General features: G+C 31.4%; 1 protein-coding gene across 4 annotated transcripts in view; it reads right to left on the bottom strand.

The window, feature by feature from the left end:
* The window catches only part of RapGAP1 (Rap GTPase activating protein 1), a 247,916-nt gene that overhangs the window by 131,922 nt on the left and 96,231 nt on the right, over positions 1-19,763 (bottom strand). For 2 of the 4 annotated variants that reach the window (XM_085185720.1, XM_085185725.1), the window contains exon 1: positions 6,284-6,483. The exons of 1 other annotated variant lie outside the window; for it this stretch is intronic. Coding sequence is in view for 1 of the 3 variants with exons in the window: in XM_085185725.1 (XP_085041851.1) it covers positions 6,284-6,309 (26 nt within the window). In the remaining 2 variants the exon portion in view is untranslated. Of the gene's footprint in view, positions 1-6,283; positions 6,484-19,763 lie in introns of those variants that run through there. One more of the 4 variants, XM_085185724.1, reaches the window with a different exon arrangement.

The following is a 19,763-nucleotide window of genomic DNA, read 5'->3' as shown; positions in this document are numbered from 1 at the left end:
ATAGAACAGTCATAAATTATTATTTTTTGTCTCCAAATAAAAAATATACATTATCTTGTAGTCTATTAATAATGCATAACTCAAGGCAAAGATTGGATGGAATATACTTTTTTTTTTTTTTATTTTAATAATATGTGCGAATGTGACAAATTTCTTTTAAATAAAAAAATCAGCTTCACCTATAGTTGAATCTATTGTTAAAACACTGTTTCTTCTCCGCTGAATTTTTGAGGCATTGCGTGTTGAGTGGTGGAACTCAACGCCAGACTATTGCCAGAGCGAAGAAATGAAAATATTAATAAATAATAATTCCTACCCTCAAATGGGGATCGAACCCATAACCGTCGCGTTACAATCGACGCCACGCCACGACAGCACGCCAATATATTGAATCATATATAATAGAGCAGTAAGTAATAACTAGCCTTGATTGAAGCGAACATTATAGCCGAGCTATTTCTGATGAATAGAATGCATTAATGAAATCGTTCGACAACCCGAAGCTCAACGAGGAACCAATAAAGCACCCACTGACAGACATCACAGATCCCCACGTCGGCGATCGTAAATTCTGCCCCTTACAACGATTTTACTGCTAGATCAATAAATAAACTTACGTTTGTGGGGAATACAAAAAAAACGTAGACTTCAATAATAGCTATATTACTATAGACGCGTGCGCGTGCGCATACCGCTATTTATTGGTTCGTGTTTCAAATGAAGCCTATTTCGCACAATTGGTTATACAGGGTGGAAGGTAGACTAATATTATCAAGTACAGTACAGTGGTGATTGAACCCTCAATGACAGATGGCGAGTACAATGAGCGTCATTGTTAGTACAATTTCCTATTGAAGTTCTGGGGGCATTTTTGCGTATTCATGCTATTTGTGTTTTTTCTCTATATTTCCGCAATATGAGTCTGTCAGATTAGTGGTTGTTATTAATTAGTTTTTTTGACAATCGTAGATAATTGGTGTGTTGAAAAATTATATTATTAGAGGAAGATAAATTGTTTTGATAAGAAATTTTAAGTTTTTTAAGTGATTCATAATTTCAAAATAATGTGAGTTTGAGGTATGTAAGTGTAAAATGAAATCTGTAATATGCATGAGTGCGTAAGATAAAAAATTTAAACCCATCTAGAAAGCAAAAGTGAAACACCTATTGGTAAAAGAATGAGATATTTTAGTTATGAGAATGAGATATCTTATTTTCATTATGTAAAACATAGATTTAATCTAATTATAAAAATATAGTTTTTCAAATAAGAACACGTAGAAAATAATCGAAGCGATAAAAATCTTTTTCTTAAATAATTAATCTTTTTCTATTCTACTTAAGCGAATGCTTTGTCCATTATTAATTTAACGATATTAATAATGCATAGTACTGATTAATTAAGACTAATTCCCAGAACGTATAATATGTATGATATGTTTAGTACATATATCTAACAGATAGCGTGAGATGGAAAGTGGTTTCCATTTCTATTAATATATCATCTTAATTATTAATGGCTTATCGTCTAGATACTCACGCGTTATTATTTATCATTTAAAATTACTAAACTCTCATATTGTAACATATCCATGTAAACTCAACCATTTCACAGTTAATTTATTAGAATCTATTTATTATTGTTTATATGAAACTTTTGCTGTTAATAAGATCCTCAGAAGATTTTCAATATACTTTTACGTCATCTTGGTTTAAGCATTTTGTATGTGCCTGATATTGCACGATGGTTGCAGGTTCGAATCTCATTCAATGCTATTTTTACAGTTGGAATATTAGTCCTTCACGCACCTACATATATAAAATTCACCAAATTAATGCTGAATTCATTGTTTTTCTTTGTCCACAAATTTAAATGCTATATACCTTGTATCTGTCTATCTATCTATCTATCTATCTATATATTGTTAAAGTAATCCCTACATAGAATAGATACTACTGCTCATTGTTAAACATTCGAATGTCATTGCTAGAGGTAGAGTAATGTCTGACACGTGACGTTATTATTTCCAATAACGGTTGCACTGCGGTGAAAGTGAATTAGGTGCAACTGCAATATGTACGGGAAACTGCACGTCTAACAGACTGAAGCGGTCAGATTGGGTAAGAAATATATAATAATAGTAATATAAATTATGATAAATATTGATAAACGCAAAGATTTTGCTTGTTTTGGGTAAAGTTTATGTAGTGTTAGGTTTACGTGATTTAAAACAATCTTTATATAAGGAGAACATGCTTAAAATGCTTTAAAATCATTAAATGCTTAGATAATATTATTGTCATAAAAATAGCACTAGAGACATAGAAATGGCAAAAAAGTGAAGAACTGAATGATTTTTCTTTAGTTCATCACAGAGTGAAAAATGAGTAAAGATATAATAAAATTAAACAAAAAATCATTTTAACTTAAGATCTTGTGCGTTTTAAGGAGCATTTGTTGACCTCAAATACCATAGTTAAATGCATTTATATGCGACTCTACGTATCTTAGTCTACGTATAAGGATACATTTACCATCTTCAAAACAATCAGGTTCGCGCTGTATCCCGCACACAGCAGGGTAGGCAAAGGAAATTTGTGTTAAGACACTCTGTTCCCCACTTTCCGCCGAATTCTGGAGGCATTGCACTAGAGCGAAGAAATGGAAATATAAATTTAAATAAATATTTCATTTCCTCGAGTGGAGATCGAACCCAATACCAATCGGTTAATACACTTTTTGCCTCTGCGCCACGACGGGCAGCTACCATCATTAACAGAACTAAATGAGCAACGGATACTCAAGAATCGTGGAACCGTAGGTCAGGTCCAACTCTCTAACAAGAGAAAAGTTAAGAGATTATGATTATAGAAACATTCCAAAGCAATTTACTTTCAAAAATAATTTTTTTTTGAGTTAAAAAGATAATAAAACTGATTTTCATCTAAACAACTATTAAAGAAGCCGCTTCAGTATTGACCTAACGACGTTAATTAGCGAAAAATTCTCCATGAATAGTAAAGTAGTTGTTAATTGCATTTTATTGCAATTAATTGTGTCCATTTTACAACTAAATCTTATCTTATTATTCTAGCTAGTCGCAATTCTCATGCGTTTCTCATATTTTTCTAATTAACATAAGGTACCGTAAAATTAAGGTCGGTCGGTGAGAATGTATATTTTTATTTTATATAGTTTTTCGGGTTAAGTGCTTTATCTGTCGTTAATGTCTTGGTACATGTGGGTTTGTGGTGTGGGACTGTTATAATTATTTCAATGCACGCATATGGGGATTAGAAATCAACTTTCTGTATGCGGCGAGCTCTCTTTATTATAATATGAAATCTATAGTAAATTTGTTTACAGCTTCACGCTTTATGGTAGGCAGGAAAGTTTAGTGTTAAAACACTCCACTCTCCTACTTTCTGCCTATTTCATCAGGTAATGCGAGTTGAGTGGCGAAAGTCAACACTGCGTTTTTTGTCCGCATCAAAGCGAATTTACATATTTCATTTCCTCGAGTAGAGATCGAACCCACGAACTGTCTCTTTTACAATCACGCTTGTGCCCCGGCTGTGACTGGCCTCGATATTTGAAGAAATTATCATTAATTGAGTTTAATTCTTATAACGTAGTGATGAGACACACGACCAACTGTCTTAGTATCAATCACCATGAGTCATATTCAATAGAAATTCGACACCAACTGGATGTAATAATTAATTGGTTTAGCTGTCCAATCAATCATTCGAAATATTGATGCGACCGCACTAATGGGTGTCTACGACGACGAGACCAGTCCACGGCCACCCACTCTCGTTGCTAAGATTCTGGTTGTAATCTACATATACAGAAATATAGATGTTGTTGAGGACAGTTGTGGTGCCAGGGAACAAGCGTGCAAACGTGACAGGGTTCGATTTCTATTATTATTTAACGTTGTCATTTCTTCGCTGTGGTGATGCAAAGTAGGGAAAATGGGGAACGGAATTGTCTTAATGGGAACGGGATCTCGAAACTAGGTTTCCAGGTTCTATATTAAAATGTAATAAGTTAAATTTAATTGGCGGTGTAAATACACTAAATACACAGATAAATAACTACCAATATTTTGACTATTTTCTAAATATTTTAGTGTTAATAATTATAAGCAAAATTTTAAATTATATTTACAAGGATAAATCAACTTTTTTATAAGTCGTCACTTATATTTAACTCAATTACAATAAACGTGCTCAAAATATGCATTTAGTAAAACGTAGGTAGTCGCACATTCAAGTTTTCCAGAATCCTAGACATTAAAAGGATTTTGTGACTACAAAAGTGTTTCCAAAGCAACAATATTTTGCATGGAAGCTAGCAGCTGGGTGCAGTTACGCGTGCACATGCATATTCAAGATCTGTTTCCATTTCGCGCGTAATCGGAAACGCGTCGAAATATCCACAACAATAAACAAACAAACATTCTATTCTACTGTAATTACAGTACAAAATCAAATATAATAGATTATTCTTGTAATAAATATTTATATAAAGAGGAAGAGGTAGCGCGTAAAAAAGAGAGAGAAAAAGTAATAAAAGCAAGTATTACGCGTTAGAGTGTAACGGTAATGGCGTTAGCGGAAGGACTTGACGGATGATTATCACGAAAGTGTTTATTGGCAGGTGGTGGTGGAGAATGTTGGTTAGTGAGTTAGTGAGCTACCGTGACAAATCGTAGGCAACGCCTGAGAATATGGAGAAAGGAAATAACTCGTTTTCAGTGTTAGGAAAAATGTATGAGCGTGGGAGAATGTTGATATTGATGTTCTATTTTTGGGGTGTTGCTGGAATATTGATGGAAATTTGTGTTATTGGGACTTTTTAACTATATTTTGGTACTGATTGAAATTCGTGAATTAGAAATTATAATTTTTTTATAATTTTTTTTTATTTAACTTAATACATTATTTTATATAAGAAAAGTGTAATTAAAAATAGTATAATTACAGAGATGTTCGCGATGGCGATCTAACAAAAATAAATAGATTAAAAAAGGCAAATTTGGCTTATAAAACTACACGTCTTATAAAGTAAAAAAATATATTTTTGTTAAATAAGGTACTTTACTAATATATTTAGGAAATATTGCACAATATAATATAAGATAAGATAGGGCCTATTAACATTTACATATAAATCACTTAATAATGTAGATTAAATAGCGGAACCTTATATTTCGCTATACGTAATTAAACCGCTTATAGGAAGCATTTTAAATTAAAACATATCCCAAATTGGATTTGAATCGGCAGTTAACGTATGCCTTTAAATATATCACAACTGTACTACTACGGTGTCAAAGATCATCCCACATAATTATTATATCTTCAATCAGTAATGATAATGACATTTTTAGATGAATAGTCTCAGTGGGGCATTATGGCATCGGCCGATGACAGATGGTAAGCTTCATTAGATGTTCCACGCTTGACACATTATACTTTTATTTTTTGCTTGGGTAAGCTGGGGTTGCTGGGTTTTTGTTTTCTAAATAAAATCTATTTATAACTATCTATTTTAGCTTCATCTGTCTGTACGATTTGTTAGTTTTGAATTAGAAATTAAATTTAAATAAATATTTTTTTGTTATTAAATTTAATTATAAGCTCTTGAGTCCTAGCATCCTATTTGATAGCAAACTGATTTTTTTAACATAATAAGATAAATTCATAGATTAATTCAGTTACTGTATCAGCTATATAAATTCCATATAGAAAAACATAAAAATCCTATAGAATTTGAACCTGAATCATATATTAGTACTGTAGGTGATATTTTCACCCTTAACACCATCTATGGAGCTAATGAAAAAACAAAGAAACTAGAACGTACGCACCTATATTATTAACTTAAGAGAAATTTCAAACAAAACCCTACTCAAAAACGTTTAAAGGCGTATATTGAAATAGCATTATAATATTTTAATGAGTATACTTTTAAACAAAATCCAATGAACTTTGATACTAGCGTAAAAGTTACCAACACTGTAGTTATCTACTACAACGTAACTAAATAAATGAATAAATTAGGCGATAGGTACATACATAGTGTACGCTATTATCAGTTATGTATAACATTACATATTACGACTAGAACATACCAATATTAATACTTATATTTAATTTAAATATATGGAATAAATAATTTCATAATTATAAACTAAATATATGTATAAAAAAAAATCAACAAAAAGCACACAATGCACAAAAATTGTGTTAATAAATAAAAACATTAACTAACCTGTTAAAAACACTGACAATGACCATAGTAAAAAATCCAACCAAATGTAATAATATTAAGAAAATCCATTAATATTTAAGCGTCGTATTAAAGAAACTCAACACACACATGTCCATGTTTTGCATAAGTCCGTAAGATGATTTTCAAATAACAACCGACACGTACTCACCCGCGGACAGACGATCGACAACTGAGTGAAGTTTTGAGTGAAGCTTCGATTGTGATTGGTCGAGAGCCAACGCTCGATGCGCTCGCGCAGCATTCATTGCAATCCATCACAAACTAACAATAAGGGTGAAAGGGTTCGATAATTTTTTATGTAAATAAGTGGTGTCAAAATTTACGATAAGTAGGCGTGTTAAAAATATGAAAAATAAAAACGTTAATTGTTTTGTGTTAGCCATTAGTCAATGTTTACTCTTAAGGTTGTTCTTATTGTATGTAAAACTTAAATTGTTCTTAAAAAAAACAAAATCAAAAACAAAAATGCCTTTTTTCTTCTTCTTTCCTAGAATATAAACGACTTTCATCCTCATAAACTCTTAGGAAAATTATAAATAAGTCTTAAAATATTAGGTTACTAGAAATAATGCACAACAAAGGTTTTAGCGAACTTCTGTAAAGAGTTATATATTCCAGCAGTTCAGTAGGGCATCATTAGTCGTTAGTCACCGTATGTTATAGATGCTACACGCCTCTTCACTGAGATTCGCGACGCATACAAATGCTCCCTGATAATCAACCTGGAGACATTCCGAAGTACCAACACATTGTATAGATCGTGTTTTCGTAGGTAAGTTTTGCTTTTAGTTTTATTCGAAATATACCATAGCATATTCTTGTGATTATAAGCGCGATAGGTAGTGGGTTCGATTACCAATAGAGGATTTTTTTTTATTTTCATTTCCTCGCCTCCTACCTAGGCAAAACGCGGCGTTAAGTTGCGACACACAACACGTAATACCTCCATAATTCCCCACAAGTCCCCAGGTTCCCCAGGTTCCCCAGGTTCCCCAGGATACAGCATGTAGCTAAAGAAACTTATAATTTATTTTTCTTAACATCATATGTCCCTGTCATCTCGGAATTTAAGTAGGTACTTGTAATTGTTATTGAAGAGTCCACTCTTATGCCTAAGATTGACATGTCAAATAAAAAATTAAAGTATTTGTTGTCAGAATTATTTATTATTGACACGATAGTAAGTGTGCCTGGAACAACCACTTGTACGCGAAAGTTATAGGTTTTTTTAAATTATATATCTATTAGGATCTTTAACTTAAAGATGGCTATCTCTCATAGAGACCAAGAAGCGATAATCTATTAGAATAAACGTGGAGAACTTAGTGTCGAAACACTTCATTCTGAGGTTGAGATTGAATTATCACGATTACAGTCGCCGTCACATGTTCTGCAGGATAAATAGAGGGAACCTGGGAACCTAGTGTTAAGAAAAGAAGTTCCCTATATTTCTACTACGGCCTCGAAAAATGTATTTATGAGAAATGTAAATAATATTTTACCATACTTAAATTATAATTACTTTTAACCAAAATCGATGCATTTCTCTAGTAATAAAACCAAATGTTCTAACATTATAAAAAAATAACAATTATAAAACAAATTATAACAAAAACAGTTTAGTCGGTTGCAATTTAGTTGCAAATTACACTTCAACTACTTTGAAAAGGGGAAAGATTTTTATTCGAATCACTTATTATTTAAGATGTGAAGATTACATTGAACGCGAGGACGTCCCGTGTCGATAGAATCGGGGTCACTGTGCTAGACCACCTGTGCCCCACTGGGGTGGGACAGGGTTGAAAACTGGGTTGGGGTTTTTGTTTTAAACGCTTAATTGGAACGGCAAACGATTAAGAAACAAAGAGTAGCTGTTTTATTTATTGAATGGGGTTTTAATTTTTTTTAATGAGAGAAAATTTAGATTTTCATGATAGTGCTATAGTTTTTATTTAAAAATACAGTCAATTATATTTATCTTAGCAATTTTATATTAAAATGAAAAATATTTTTTTATCAAAAGTTTACTTTTTTAATTAAAATTTAAGTTTAAAAAGAACACATGTAAAGACGAGTATAATATAATGTATAGGTACATATATAAAAAGTCATCGAAGATATAGGTAAATTTAAATTTTTTTGTAATTTTTTCTGTGTGTTAGTTCACGTTGATCTCAGAAACAGCTTAACCGATTTTATTGGAGTTTTCACTGTTCTATCCCCTCCTATCCCTTAACATTTAGTGTTTTATTTCAATCGGTTTATAAATTAAAAATGTTATATTAATATAAAAAAATGCTATTGCTATATTTAACAACCATTAGTACTTAAAGGTGAGATATCCACTTACGTAAGCTTTATATCAGCAATGAAAGAAAAAGAACTAGTTCAGCTAGCAGCCTCCGCTTACATTTCCATTTACCGTGTGCTAATTGTTACCTAATATGTAAACGTTGAGCTTGGAACCCATAACAAAGATTTGATAGGATCAACCATTTTTTGCATCACCATATAAGGAAGGTAGAGCCAATAGCGATTACTCTAAAGGAACCCGTTGATAATGCTGCAGGCTAAGCACGTGTCAAACATGACATAAACATATACACTTGTGTCTGATTTCTCCAGGTAATATTCTGATATAAAAACATTTCCAATATGTGCGATCAATGTTTTTATTTAGCTTTATAAGGTATAGAATGGTATGGTAGGTGGTGATGTAATTAAGATTTGTCATATTATCATTAGAAAAATTGAAATTCGTGGCGCAGCGGCACAAGGGTGTGACTGTAACGCGACGGTTGTGGGTTCGATCCCCACTCGAGGAAGTGAAATATTTATTTACGTTTATATTTCCATTTCTTCGCTCTGGTGTCGAGGCAAAGCGCGGCGTTGAGTTCTGCCACTCAACACGCAATGCCTCCAGAATCCGGCAGAAAGTGGGGAACGGAGTATCTTAACACTAGGTTCCCTCTGCCTACCCTGTTGTGCGCGAGATAGCGTGAAGCTGATTTAATTTTTCATTTTAAGAAATATATCATGATTTTCTTTACAAAAAAAGATTTCACGTTACAAAATCAAAACAAACTCGTACATAAATATCTGGTCCGGAAAATTAGGCAACTTAAATAGCATTCATATCAAAGACCGTACAATTTAAGTGCAACGGCCTCACAAATTGCTAACTCTATAACGCTAAATACACTTGGGCCATTCTTCCCAAAGTTGAGAAGGGTCAAGCCAGTTTGACCTGTAATTAACTCAACATGAGACTTCAAAAGTTCTGAAATTACCAGAGAAGTTTATTTGGTTAAAGCTACCGTATTCATTGAATTTTGGATTGATAATTTGTAAAATAATTATAAGAACGATGGAATCGTAGATGTCGTCGTGCAGTTCTAAATTGTCTTCTAACTGAGTGATAATTGGTTATTAATATTAAAAAATAACTTAAAACTTAAGTTAAGTTAAGTAAATAAGATTTCATTTCTTCGAGTGGGAATTGAACCCATAACCAATCGCGTTAGCAGTTACACACTTGTGTCTCACCCCTGGCCACGACTGGCCTCATACAATTAATATTCCACTTGTAAAATATAATAAGTGACTTCTTTTATGGTCTTATTTTTTTTTTATTTTCGTTCACTTCAATTTTAATTCAATTTTTTCATCAAAATACCTCTATGTTTCTTATTTCGGTCGATGACATACCTGAAACAAATAAAGTTATTTAAATACTAATATTTACCTTTTTAATTAACCACATTAGCAATCAAAGCCACAATCATCATAATAGAGTCGGATCCTTCCGAATGGCGCCATAATGGCCTCAAAAACTCAAAATTAAGACAAAAACTAAAATTAATTCAATAAAATCCAAATTCGCGTAATATGTTAGCAAAAAATCATAATGCGATACCATTAGCATATTGGCCGGTTTTTACAACTTGATGCTATAATACTTATTATATTGTTAGAAAAAATAATATTCTTGTTTAAATCTGGTTAATCCTCATCAGTCCTATGAGAGCGAAATCATGTTTGACCTGGTTAGTTGCATTCTTCATAAATCTCCAATCAAATGTGTTTTGGACAATTTAAATTAGAAAATGATTTTTGCTTATATATGGGTTTGAGGTTCTTTGCAACCTGCGATGTGAAATGAGGGTATGGTAACTTATTTATAATAGAAGTAATTTTTTAACCGACTTCTGTAAGAAGAGGAGGTTATCAATTCGACTTTATTTTTTTTTTGACACTTTTACTTTTTCTTTACGTTAGATAGATTATTGTGGTTATCGTATGAATGGTTAGTGTTCTTTTCTATTTTATTTTGGTACATAGAAAACTTTTCGTTTATGCAAATTTGTATATTGTATATTTAATTTTTTTGAGGTCAGGCATGGTGCAAGGATATAAGTGTGTGATTGTAAACGCGACTGGTTGGGGGTACGATCCCCACTTGAGGAAATGAATTAAGGTGTCAAGGCGATATTAGAGAGTGAAGCAATTCGGCGGATAATAGAGAGTAGAGTGTCTTAACACTAAAGCTGCTTTTGAAGTGAAGCTGATTTTTCTTATTCAAGTTAAGAACCTAATTAAATTTTGAAAGGTCTAATAGTAAGGTATATAATTATTTTAATATGAACTCTGAGTTTACTACGGCACAACAATTTCAAGCACGACCTTTCATGAGGGAATAGGCGATACGTAGATAATAGTTATATACTGTTGAAATATTTCAAACCTTGGGAAGAAGAAAAGTGAGATTTTGTAAATTATACAAAATTAACTTATTTATAAAATAAATATGTTAGAAAGGTCAGTCTTATAAAAAATATTAGAATGAAGGGAGAATTGTCAGAAAAAAATATATACATCCTAGGAGTGATAAAGGAGTATTTTTTATTTACATTTTCCTCGCATTTGTAACAAGGCAAACTGCGGCGTTGAGTTTCGCAACTCCAAACGAAGTGCGTTTATGGTAACGGAGTCTCTTAACAATAGGTTCCCAGATTTCCTCTGCCTAAAAATAAATAAAAAATTAAAGTACCACGTTTGGGACAAAGAACTAATTAAGAATTTAAAATCATTCTCACAGCTTTAATCAAATTAAATGTAACCAATTTTAATTCAAACAAAAATAGTTCTTTGTAATAAAAACTGACCACTCCTTTCAGTCCCGGGCAAGCGAGCCACTAAGTACCCTTCATAGAAGAAGTTTGAGAATATTAGTTAACACGACCCAGTAGAAAGGTTCCCACATAACAACAATACAGTACAAAGGGATGCTGTTATTCACACAGTTAAGTTTATTACGCGATTTAATGTTAATACGTGAAATGTGCCTTTTTTATATACAGGGGTGATATACTCGTAGATATCTTTTATAGAGATGATAGTTTTAATTAAAGATGCTTTTTTTAAATCTTTTTTCACATTTTTTTAAATTATTTTGTACAATGTCATTTTTCTTATATCAAAGCTTTTAATATTGACTAAATGGTAAACAGAAATGTCTTAATGCTATATTCACAGGTTCCCTCTGTCTACCTAAAGAAATTTAAAAAAAAAAACCGCCTTATAGTCAATAACAAAAGCTGTCAAGTAACTTCAAATAAGTATAACAGTTATTTGAACTTAAAATATAAAAAATAATAATACCATATACTTAAAACAATATAATAGAACCCCCTATATAATTTATAGTAGCAAGATTCAGTTTAAGGCAAGGTGGAGCACTACAAGTGCGTAACAATGAGGACAAAAGACCGAAACAACAGACCGATCGCCACCCCTTTCTCCTCTAATGTCAGTGACCTTACTTTCCTTACTTTTTTTTAATATTACTTTTGCAATTATTTGTGACAATTAATTATGCTTATACATATGTAGAGAAAGACTGTAAGTTAAAATCGATATAAAGATTTTTAAATGAGTTGTTATATTGAACTAGATCAAAATTATATAAAATTATCTTTTATGGCTGGCTTACATACATTGTAGGGTAGGTGGAGAAAACCTGAGAACCTACTGTTATGAAACTTTGTTCCCATTGAGACACTTCCGTTCCTCACTTTCCACCGAATTCTGGAAACATTGCATCTTGAGTGGCGGAATTCAACTGCGCTTCGACTCGTTACCAAAGCGAGGAAATGAAAATATTAACTACTTAATTCACTCGAATGGGAATCGAATCCACAACCTGTCGAGCTTACAGTCATACAGAACTTATCTTATCTAAAAAGATATTCAACCAATTCAACCCAAGCCGTCACATTTCGATATCAACAAAAATAATAGCATTCTAGAGACTCTCCAAAGACTTCTTCTCTAAGAGCTTTTTAAAGAACGTAATCGACTTTCTTCTATAGCGTGATTACTCCACTAGTGACAATGAAGTCGTTACCTCTAAAATTTCTTCTTTCAGGCACACACTCTACCGCACAAAGAAGTAAAATGGATTGTATTAAGTCGGGCTTGACAATGAATCTTTTAATCCTATTGTGCATTGCATTTTGAATGAGACGCATTCCCTTATAGGTCGTTAACTTTGTTTTATTTTTTAAGTAATATATCATTTATTTATAAGTAACTTTTATTTTTTTAACTTCACGCTATCCCGCACGTGGTAAGGTATGTAGGAACTTGGGAACCTAGTGTTAAAACGATCCGTTCCCAATGATTCTAAACTAAAGTGAGTGGCGTAACTCTATGCGGTGGTTCGTTTTAGAGCGAAGAAATGAAAAGGTGATACTTTCAAATCAAATTCTATTTAATTTTTACCCATTCAAGATGATTTTAGCTATACTTGGAGAAACATAATATATTTGTAAGTTATTTTTATCTTAATAGGTATTAAGATAAATATTCTTTATCTTATTACTAGAACGAGAAAATTAAAAAAATACGTCGAGTGGGAATCGAACCTAAAACTGTGACATTTAAATTTAAACTCAAATTTTCCTAATAATAGCAAAATTAATTATTTTCGAAAAGATAATTTCCAAATTGAATATAACATTAAATTTTAATATAACAATGTACTCGTATTTTAATCTTATCATACCCCAGTCGCTGTAGACGTGGAACGTGATTAATTAGACAAACTAAACTAGGTTACTCGTAGCTCCCGAAGCTCAATTAAAAGCTGGTGGAAAGAGTAAAAAAGAGAGAAAAAAAAACAGATTTTTCCAACTGCAATACGCTTGCCCTGTCGAATATTATAAGAGCATACAGACAGAGTAAAGAGAATACGAAATGGATAAACCTTGCAATCTCCATTGGTTTTATGAATCGAAAATTTAAAGCTTTATATTTGCTAGCAAGGTAGGCTAGGGAACCTGGGAGCGTAGTAAAACTCTCCGTTCCCCATTTTCCACTGAACTCTTTAGGCGACTTCATCATAGATATGTGGACTCGTGGCGCAGTGGAACTGTGTCTGATTGCAAACCGCGGTCCAAATTCAAATTCATCCTTACATTAGACACCAGGTGCTTTTACCTATGTGGAATGCAGCTTAAAGCTAAAAACTAGCATTACTACTAGAAATGCACTTAATTTTTTAAAAAATATTAAGAAATACATATAAATTAGAAGTATTTGCAGGATTTTAATAAAATAAATCTACTCGTATGTTATTGTATAACGTAATTAATCAGTCGTGATAAATATATTGCGAATTCAACGGTAGTATTTATTACCTTTATTTCATTACTTATTCATCTGTGCATATATTCAATGGACCCCACAAATTTATATCTGAATTTAGGTAATCTTATGCTTTATTTATTAGTATTAGTTAAGGCCAAACGTGCGATTGTAACGACTGATGTGGGTTCGATTCCCACTCGAGGAAATTATATATTTAATAATTTCATTCCCTTGCTCTAGTTACGAGATACAGCGCGGTGATAAGTTCCGCCCCTTAACACACAATGATTGTAGGATTCGGCGTAAATTGGAGAACGGAAACGTCTTACAGGCAATAGAGTATCTCAATTAGGTTCACAGGTGCCCTGTACCTACCCTGATAAATGCGGGATGCAGCGTGAACCAAAAAAAAGAAAGAAATTAGAACGCAAAAAATCTATCATACAAACCGGACTAAATAAAGATAAAAAGGACGAAAATAAAAAAAAATCCTTTATCACAAAACAAAACTGTGGCTGCCCGAAAGTTATCTCAACATCCGCCCACTCTTCCAACTAAATTGAACTCGAAACTGCTATAATGCTCAATTATTATATATCCAATGCGTGTGATTTTAAACAGTCGTTTGGCGCCTGTAATTTGACTCCTCGATCAAGATGGTATCTGGTTACGTTGACCACCGGCATTTCGACAATTTCGAGGGTTGCCCATTCAGATTTTGGATTTTGATTTTGAAAGTTAGGGTTGATCCCCTCATTGTCGCCCCATTGTGATTCTTCTAACAGAATAGAAGCCGGGATTACAAGGGTTTTGTCGCGCTTTAAAAATGTACCCGATTTTGAACATCGCAATATTTCTCATTAGCATATAAAATCCGTATTAACTTTGCGTTTTATAATGCTGACATTTTAATTCATTTGTAAGGTTGATGTGAAAAATTGCGAATGTGAAAAATATAATTTACAGTCGTGAAAGTCTGTAGGTCTTTTAAATCTGGGTAAGCGTGGTACTTCAGTAGATACTTTAGGTTTTTGATTTTTTAAACAATTATGTTTTGCTTAAAAAAATAATAATATAATATTAACTTTATATTCGCGCTTATAAAAGATGTAAAAAGGATTTTATATTTCATATCTTTAGAAGGTATAACCCTCACCACCACCACCGTACACCGTGAAATAATTAATAATTAATATTCCTTCTAGAGGAAGGTATCACGTCATAATAACGCTACGATCCTAAATCTATACAAAATTGTGAATTTAACTAATTTAAGTTAATGGTTGAAATAATTTCTATAAGAAATTTATTTAAGGGTCTATCATTATTGCCATTAATTAAATGAAATATTTCTATATTAGGTAATTTTTCAATTTCTAAGTATAACAAACTTGGACAATATGTTTCATAAGTCTAAATTTAGTCAAACATAATTAAATAGTGATTTTTCACTCTACATCTTCAGTATCGTCAAATCTCTTTGTGTAATCAAGACCAAATTAAAGAGAAATATAACTATTTTTTATTAATTTACAGCTATCATCGTTTTATATTTAATTACTTATTAATTATATAAAGAGCCATATTAAACGTTTCAAATTTGCTATTACAATTTTGACAATGTTTTGCACATAGTACAAAAAACTTAAGGGACCCTAGTAGTACGTGATGGCCATCATCAGAACAGAACAATTATCACCTATACTAGTTCATATGTTGATTTAAGGCGGCATTACATCAAATTATCATAATCGAAGCAACAGCGCATAAAAAGGGATTAAAGTTCCTACGTATATAATATCAATTAAAAAGGGCTCGAATGCTTGAAATTTTTCCTTGGATCTTATTTTCTATTTAATAAGAAACAATTTGCTTTGATTTTAAATTAAAAAAAAAATGCTAAATATAAGAGTTTGGCATTATAAAGGGAGAGGTTAATGACCTATTATAGATCACGATTGATGTAAAATAAATTGTACGGAGTGATGCGAGGATCTGATAAATATGGATGAAGATGTAAAGCTAATTTGTTTTTTTTTATTAGCGAAATAGGCATAGAGAAAAGCATTATATATTGTTGTAATATTTGTATCTTTAGAGAAATATTAATTGGATTAAAAAATAATAATAATAAAGAAAGAGAAAATTGGGAACGGAGTGTCTTAACACTAGGTTCCCTCTGCCTACCCTGTTGTGTGAAGGATACAGCGTGAAGCTCATTTTTTTTTAAGTAACAGAAAGATAGAAAAGCATAACAATATAAACTTTTTATGTATTTATTTTATTGATTGAATTCTTAAACTAAACTTATATAATATATTTTCGAAATTAGGTTTTGCATATATTTGTGTATTATTGTCTAGAAAAGAAAACAATCAGAAGCAAGAATAATCGTAAAATCAAATCTAACTTTAGGGCGGCCATAACTCGTCGACTGTACTGTAGATAGGTAATATCTTACCTATTTATGAAATTAAAAGACGAAAAAATTAAACATTTTATCTAATCCTAGGAGGAAAAAACATATAATTTAGTCAACCTGTATAGAAATATACTTAAAAAAATATTCTTTTCAAGTTTAAAAACCATTATCAGGTTCAAATCAATAAAAGCAATTGTCGTTTATCAATAAAACTGAAATAATAATTAAATGCATTACTGTTTGTCATAGGACTTTAGACTCTAATTTAATAGTATTTAAATTCATATTGCAATTGTAATTTGATTGAAATGGTCATTGAGTAAGCTTTGAAAGCTTGTATAAATAATTCTTATAATGGCGCAGTATAAAGTGAACAATAACCATTAGATGCTATTTTAGTGAGATATTTACTGCAATTGAGTATTTTATTAAATTCTAAAGCTGTTCTGGCATAGTGGTTGACTATAAACACGGTAGTTTTATGTTTGATTCCCAATAGGGGAAATAAATTGGTTAAAAAAACACGTTAACAATAGGTTTCATAAATTAAAATAAATAAATTAGCTTCAAGCTGTATGCCGCACACAGCAGGGTTGGCAGGGCAACCTAGTGTTACGACACTCCGTTCTCCATTTTCCGCCGAATTCTGGAGGCATGCCATGTTAATTGCGGAACTGACAAACACAACAAAGGTTTCAAAAATAATAATATTTAGCAAACATGTTCAAACTCCGTAATACATTAAAAATATCATCATTATATATCTATTTATCAGCAGAGGTTTTTACTAAATTAATACAAGATAAAAAAAGTAAACAAAGAAAGCTATTGAAAAATCCTTTTTTAATATTTGTAATATTTAAAGTAAATATAAAAAGATTAATCTGAGAAAGCATTGATAAAATAAATGCAATTATAAACTTTTCTTTCTATAAACGAGATTACGACTAAAAATTAAAACATTGCGTTGCGTAAGCTTCAGGCACTTGCCAACTGCTTCAAAGTCAGTGGGTTCGTTTTTGTTGGTGTTCAATGAATATTTACAATACAAACCCTTTGATAAGTCAATACTTTTAGGTAACTAAAACAATATATTTATTAATAAATTGAAATTATTATATATTTATACAAAAATTGAATTATAATACAAGGCCGTACTGGCGCAGTGGCATAGCGTCTAATCACTAAACTGGACGGTTGTGGGTTTGATTACAATTTTAAGGAAAGAATTATTTAATATTTTCATTTCCTCCACTTAACGTCTGCCTCCAGAATTCAACGGAACGTGCAGAGCAGAGAGCATTAACGCAATTTTTCTTCTGCCTGTGCTATACGCGGTATACAGGATGAACCTAAAAGAATCCTCATAGTATTTCAGAGAAATAACCAGTCTGACAAACAAACATATAATTATAAAGTGTTTGCTTTGAAAATACTGAAGTCAGACGGCTGACATGGGGAAGCAGGAATAGCAAATTGTGTTTACCATCAAAGTGAGGACAAATTAAACGTCTAGCCTGAGATTTAATTTGCAGGGTGCGGTAGGCATTTTAGTGCTTACTCCATAGACATAGAAACCACCATAGACCCCATATTCTATGCACGTAACTACGAGTACTTATCGCCCTAGCTATTATTAAAAAAGCATGTTATTAAAGTAGGCTGTCATGGTATAGAGGTATAGGAATGAGATTGTAACGCGATGGTTGTAGATTCGATTCTCGCTCGGGGGAACGCATTGTTTTTATTAATATTTTCATTTCTTCGAATTGATTTCTCGAAAACTTCGATGAAAAATGGGGAGCTCAGCGTCTTAACACTAGGTTCCTTCTGTCACAAGCTTTTATATCATGCAAATTGTATAATGTGAATATAAATTGTATAATTTGTAGTCTTAATAGAATTCAAAATGTATATTCTTCTTTTAAGAGTAATATAAACAAAAGTTTCTCAATTCTTTCACTATTAACTTACTTATTTTTGTTTATTTCCTAAAATATAGAAATAAAAATTTTAAAAATATTTTTGTACTGAAGGTATAGAATTGATTTTAAAAATTATTCTAAACATATTTCAAACACAAAGGGAGGCTATTGAGTAATTTATTTTGTTTGCTTGAAAACTAAGACTAGGTATACTCTCAGTATAAATGAGAATATGTTTTAAATGTAAATCCCACTTAATTCTTGCCCATATACATTAAGGAAAGGACCACTAAAAGCGTATAATTCACAGCACCCTAAAGGCCTTTTGTTTCCATAAAGAGAACCTTCGCTTTAACAATAGATAAGAAAGATAAGATACATTACCTTTAATTTATCTTAAAACATATACCATATTTATAAAAAAGAATTTCCAATTTCTATTAAAAAATACTTTTTCAATTCTAATCAAAAATTGGTCCTCAAATTAACAACACTATATTTTTTTTATTTTTCAGGAAATTTCTTTTAGCGTGGTCAAGATTACACTGTTTACAGCTTCCCATTGTTCACCACTGATGAGAATGGAGAACATAATGACTTGTCTCATGCTTTCTTTGTTTCCCAGAACAAAAGAAATCTGCGTGAAAAACAAGATATTAAGAGCTTATTAATTGAAAGAACTTAAATCTGGTAGTGGAGAAATATATGTAACTGTTTTAAAGTTTATTTATTGTAGTTTCATTAATTTAACTATTTTTTATGAGGAAACATGTTGTTTAAATTATAATAAGCTGTATAGTAATTAATACGTATCTATACATTTATAAAATTGTATTTTAAGTAATATTCTACATAATAAATGAGAAAAACTTCGATATTTGTATAAGCTGTTAGATATAATAAGTACCCTTGCTTTTTTTTAGCGTAGTATAAAAAAATATCATTTTTTAATCAAATAAAGCCAATAAAACTAGCACGCAATTGATACGCCCAATAAAAACTTCCGATAGGTTTGTTCCGAAAGGCATCAGATGTCAAGGGGTCTTATTGCATCTGACAGTACTTCAGATAGGACCCCATTGTTGTAACGGGGTCGTAACTCTTTGAAAATATTGTTAGATATCATTGATAAAAGTTACTAGATATATATTAATAAGAAAATATTTAAAAAAAAGCAAAGATATTCATAAAATTATTAAATAAAAAAAAATATCAGTCTATTAATATAATAAAGAGTTTTCAATTATACGTTAAATATACGAGTATCCCATACAAAACATAAACGTGAAATGAGAGGCAAGTAATATATTAAGTAAAAAAAAAATATAATTAGAGCTTGAAGCTAAAGTGAATAGTGTAAACTAGGCGATAAGTGGAGAAAAGAAGTGTCCTAACAAAAGATTCTCTCTGCCTACCTCACTAATGCAGCATGCAGAAACAAAATCAATATTTAAAATTATAT

This window comes from Heliconius melpomene, chromosome 5 (genome assembly GCF_056956725.1).
Source record: "Heliconius melpomene rosina isolate 202511_hmr_F chromosome 5, ASM5695672v1, whole genome shotgun sequence".
NCBI classification, from domain to species: domain Eukaryota; kingdom Metazoa; phylum Arthropoda; class Insecta; order Lepidoptera; family Nymphalidae; genus Heliconius; species Heliconius melpomene.
The sequence above is the reverse complement of the archived record's forward strand: the minus strand, read 5'-3'. Positions and strand labels throughout refer to the sequence as shown.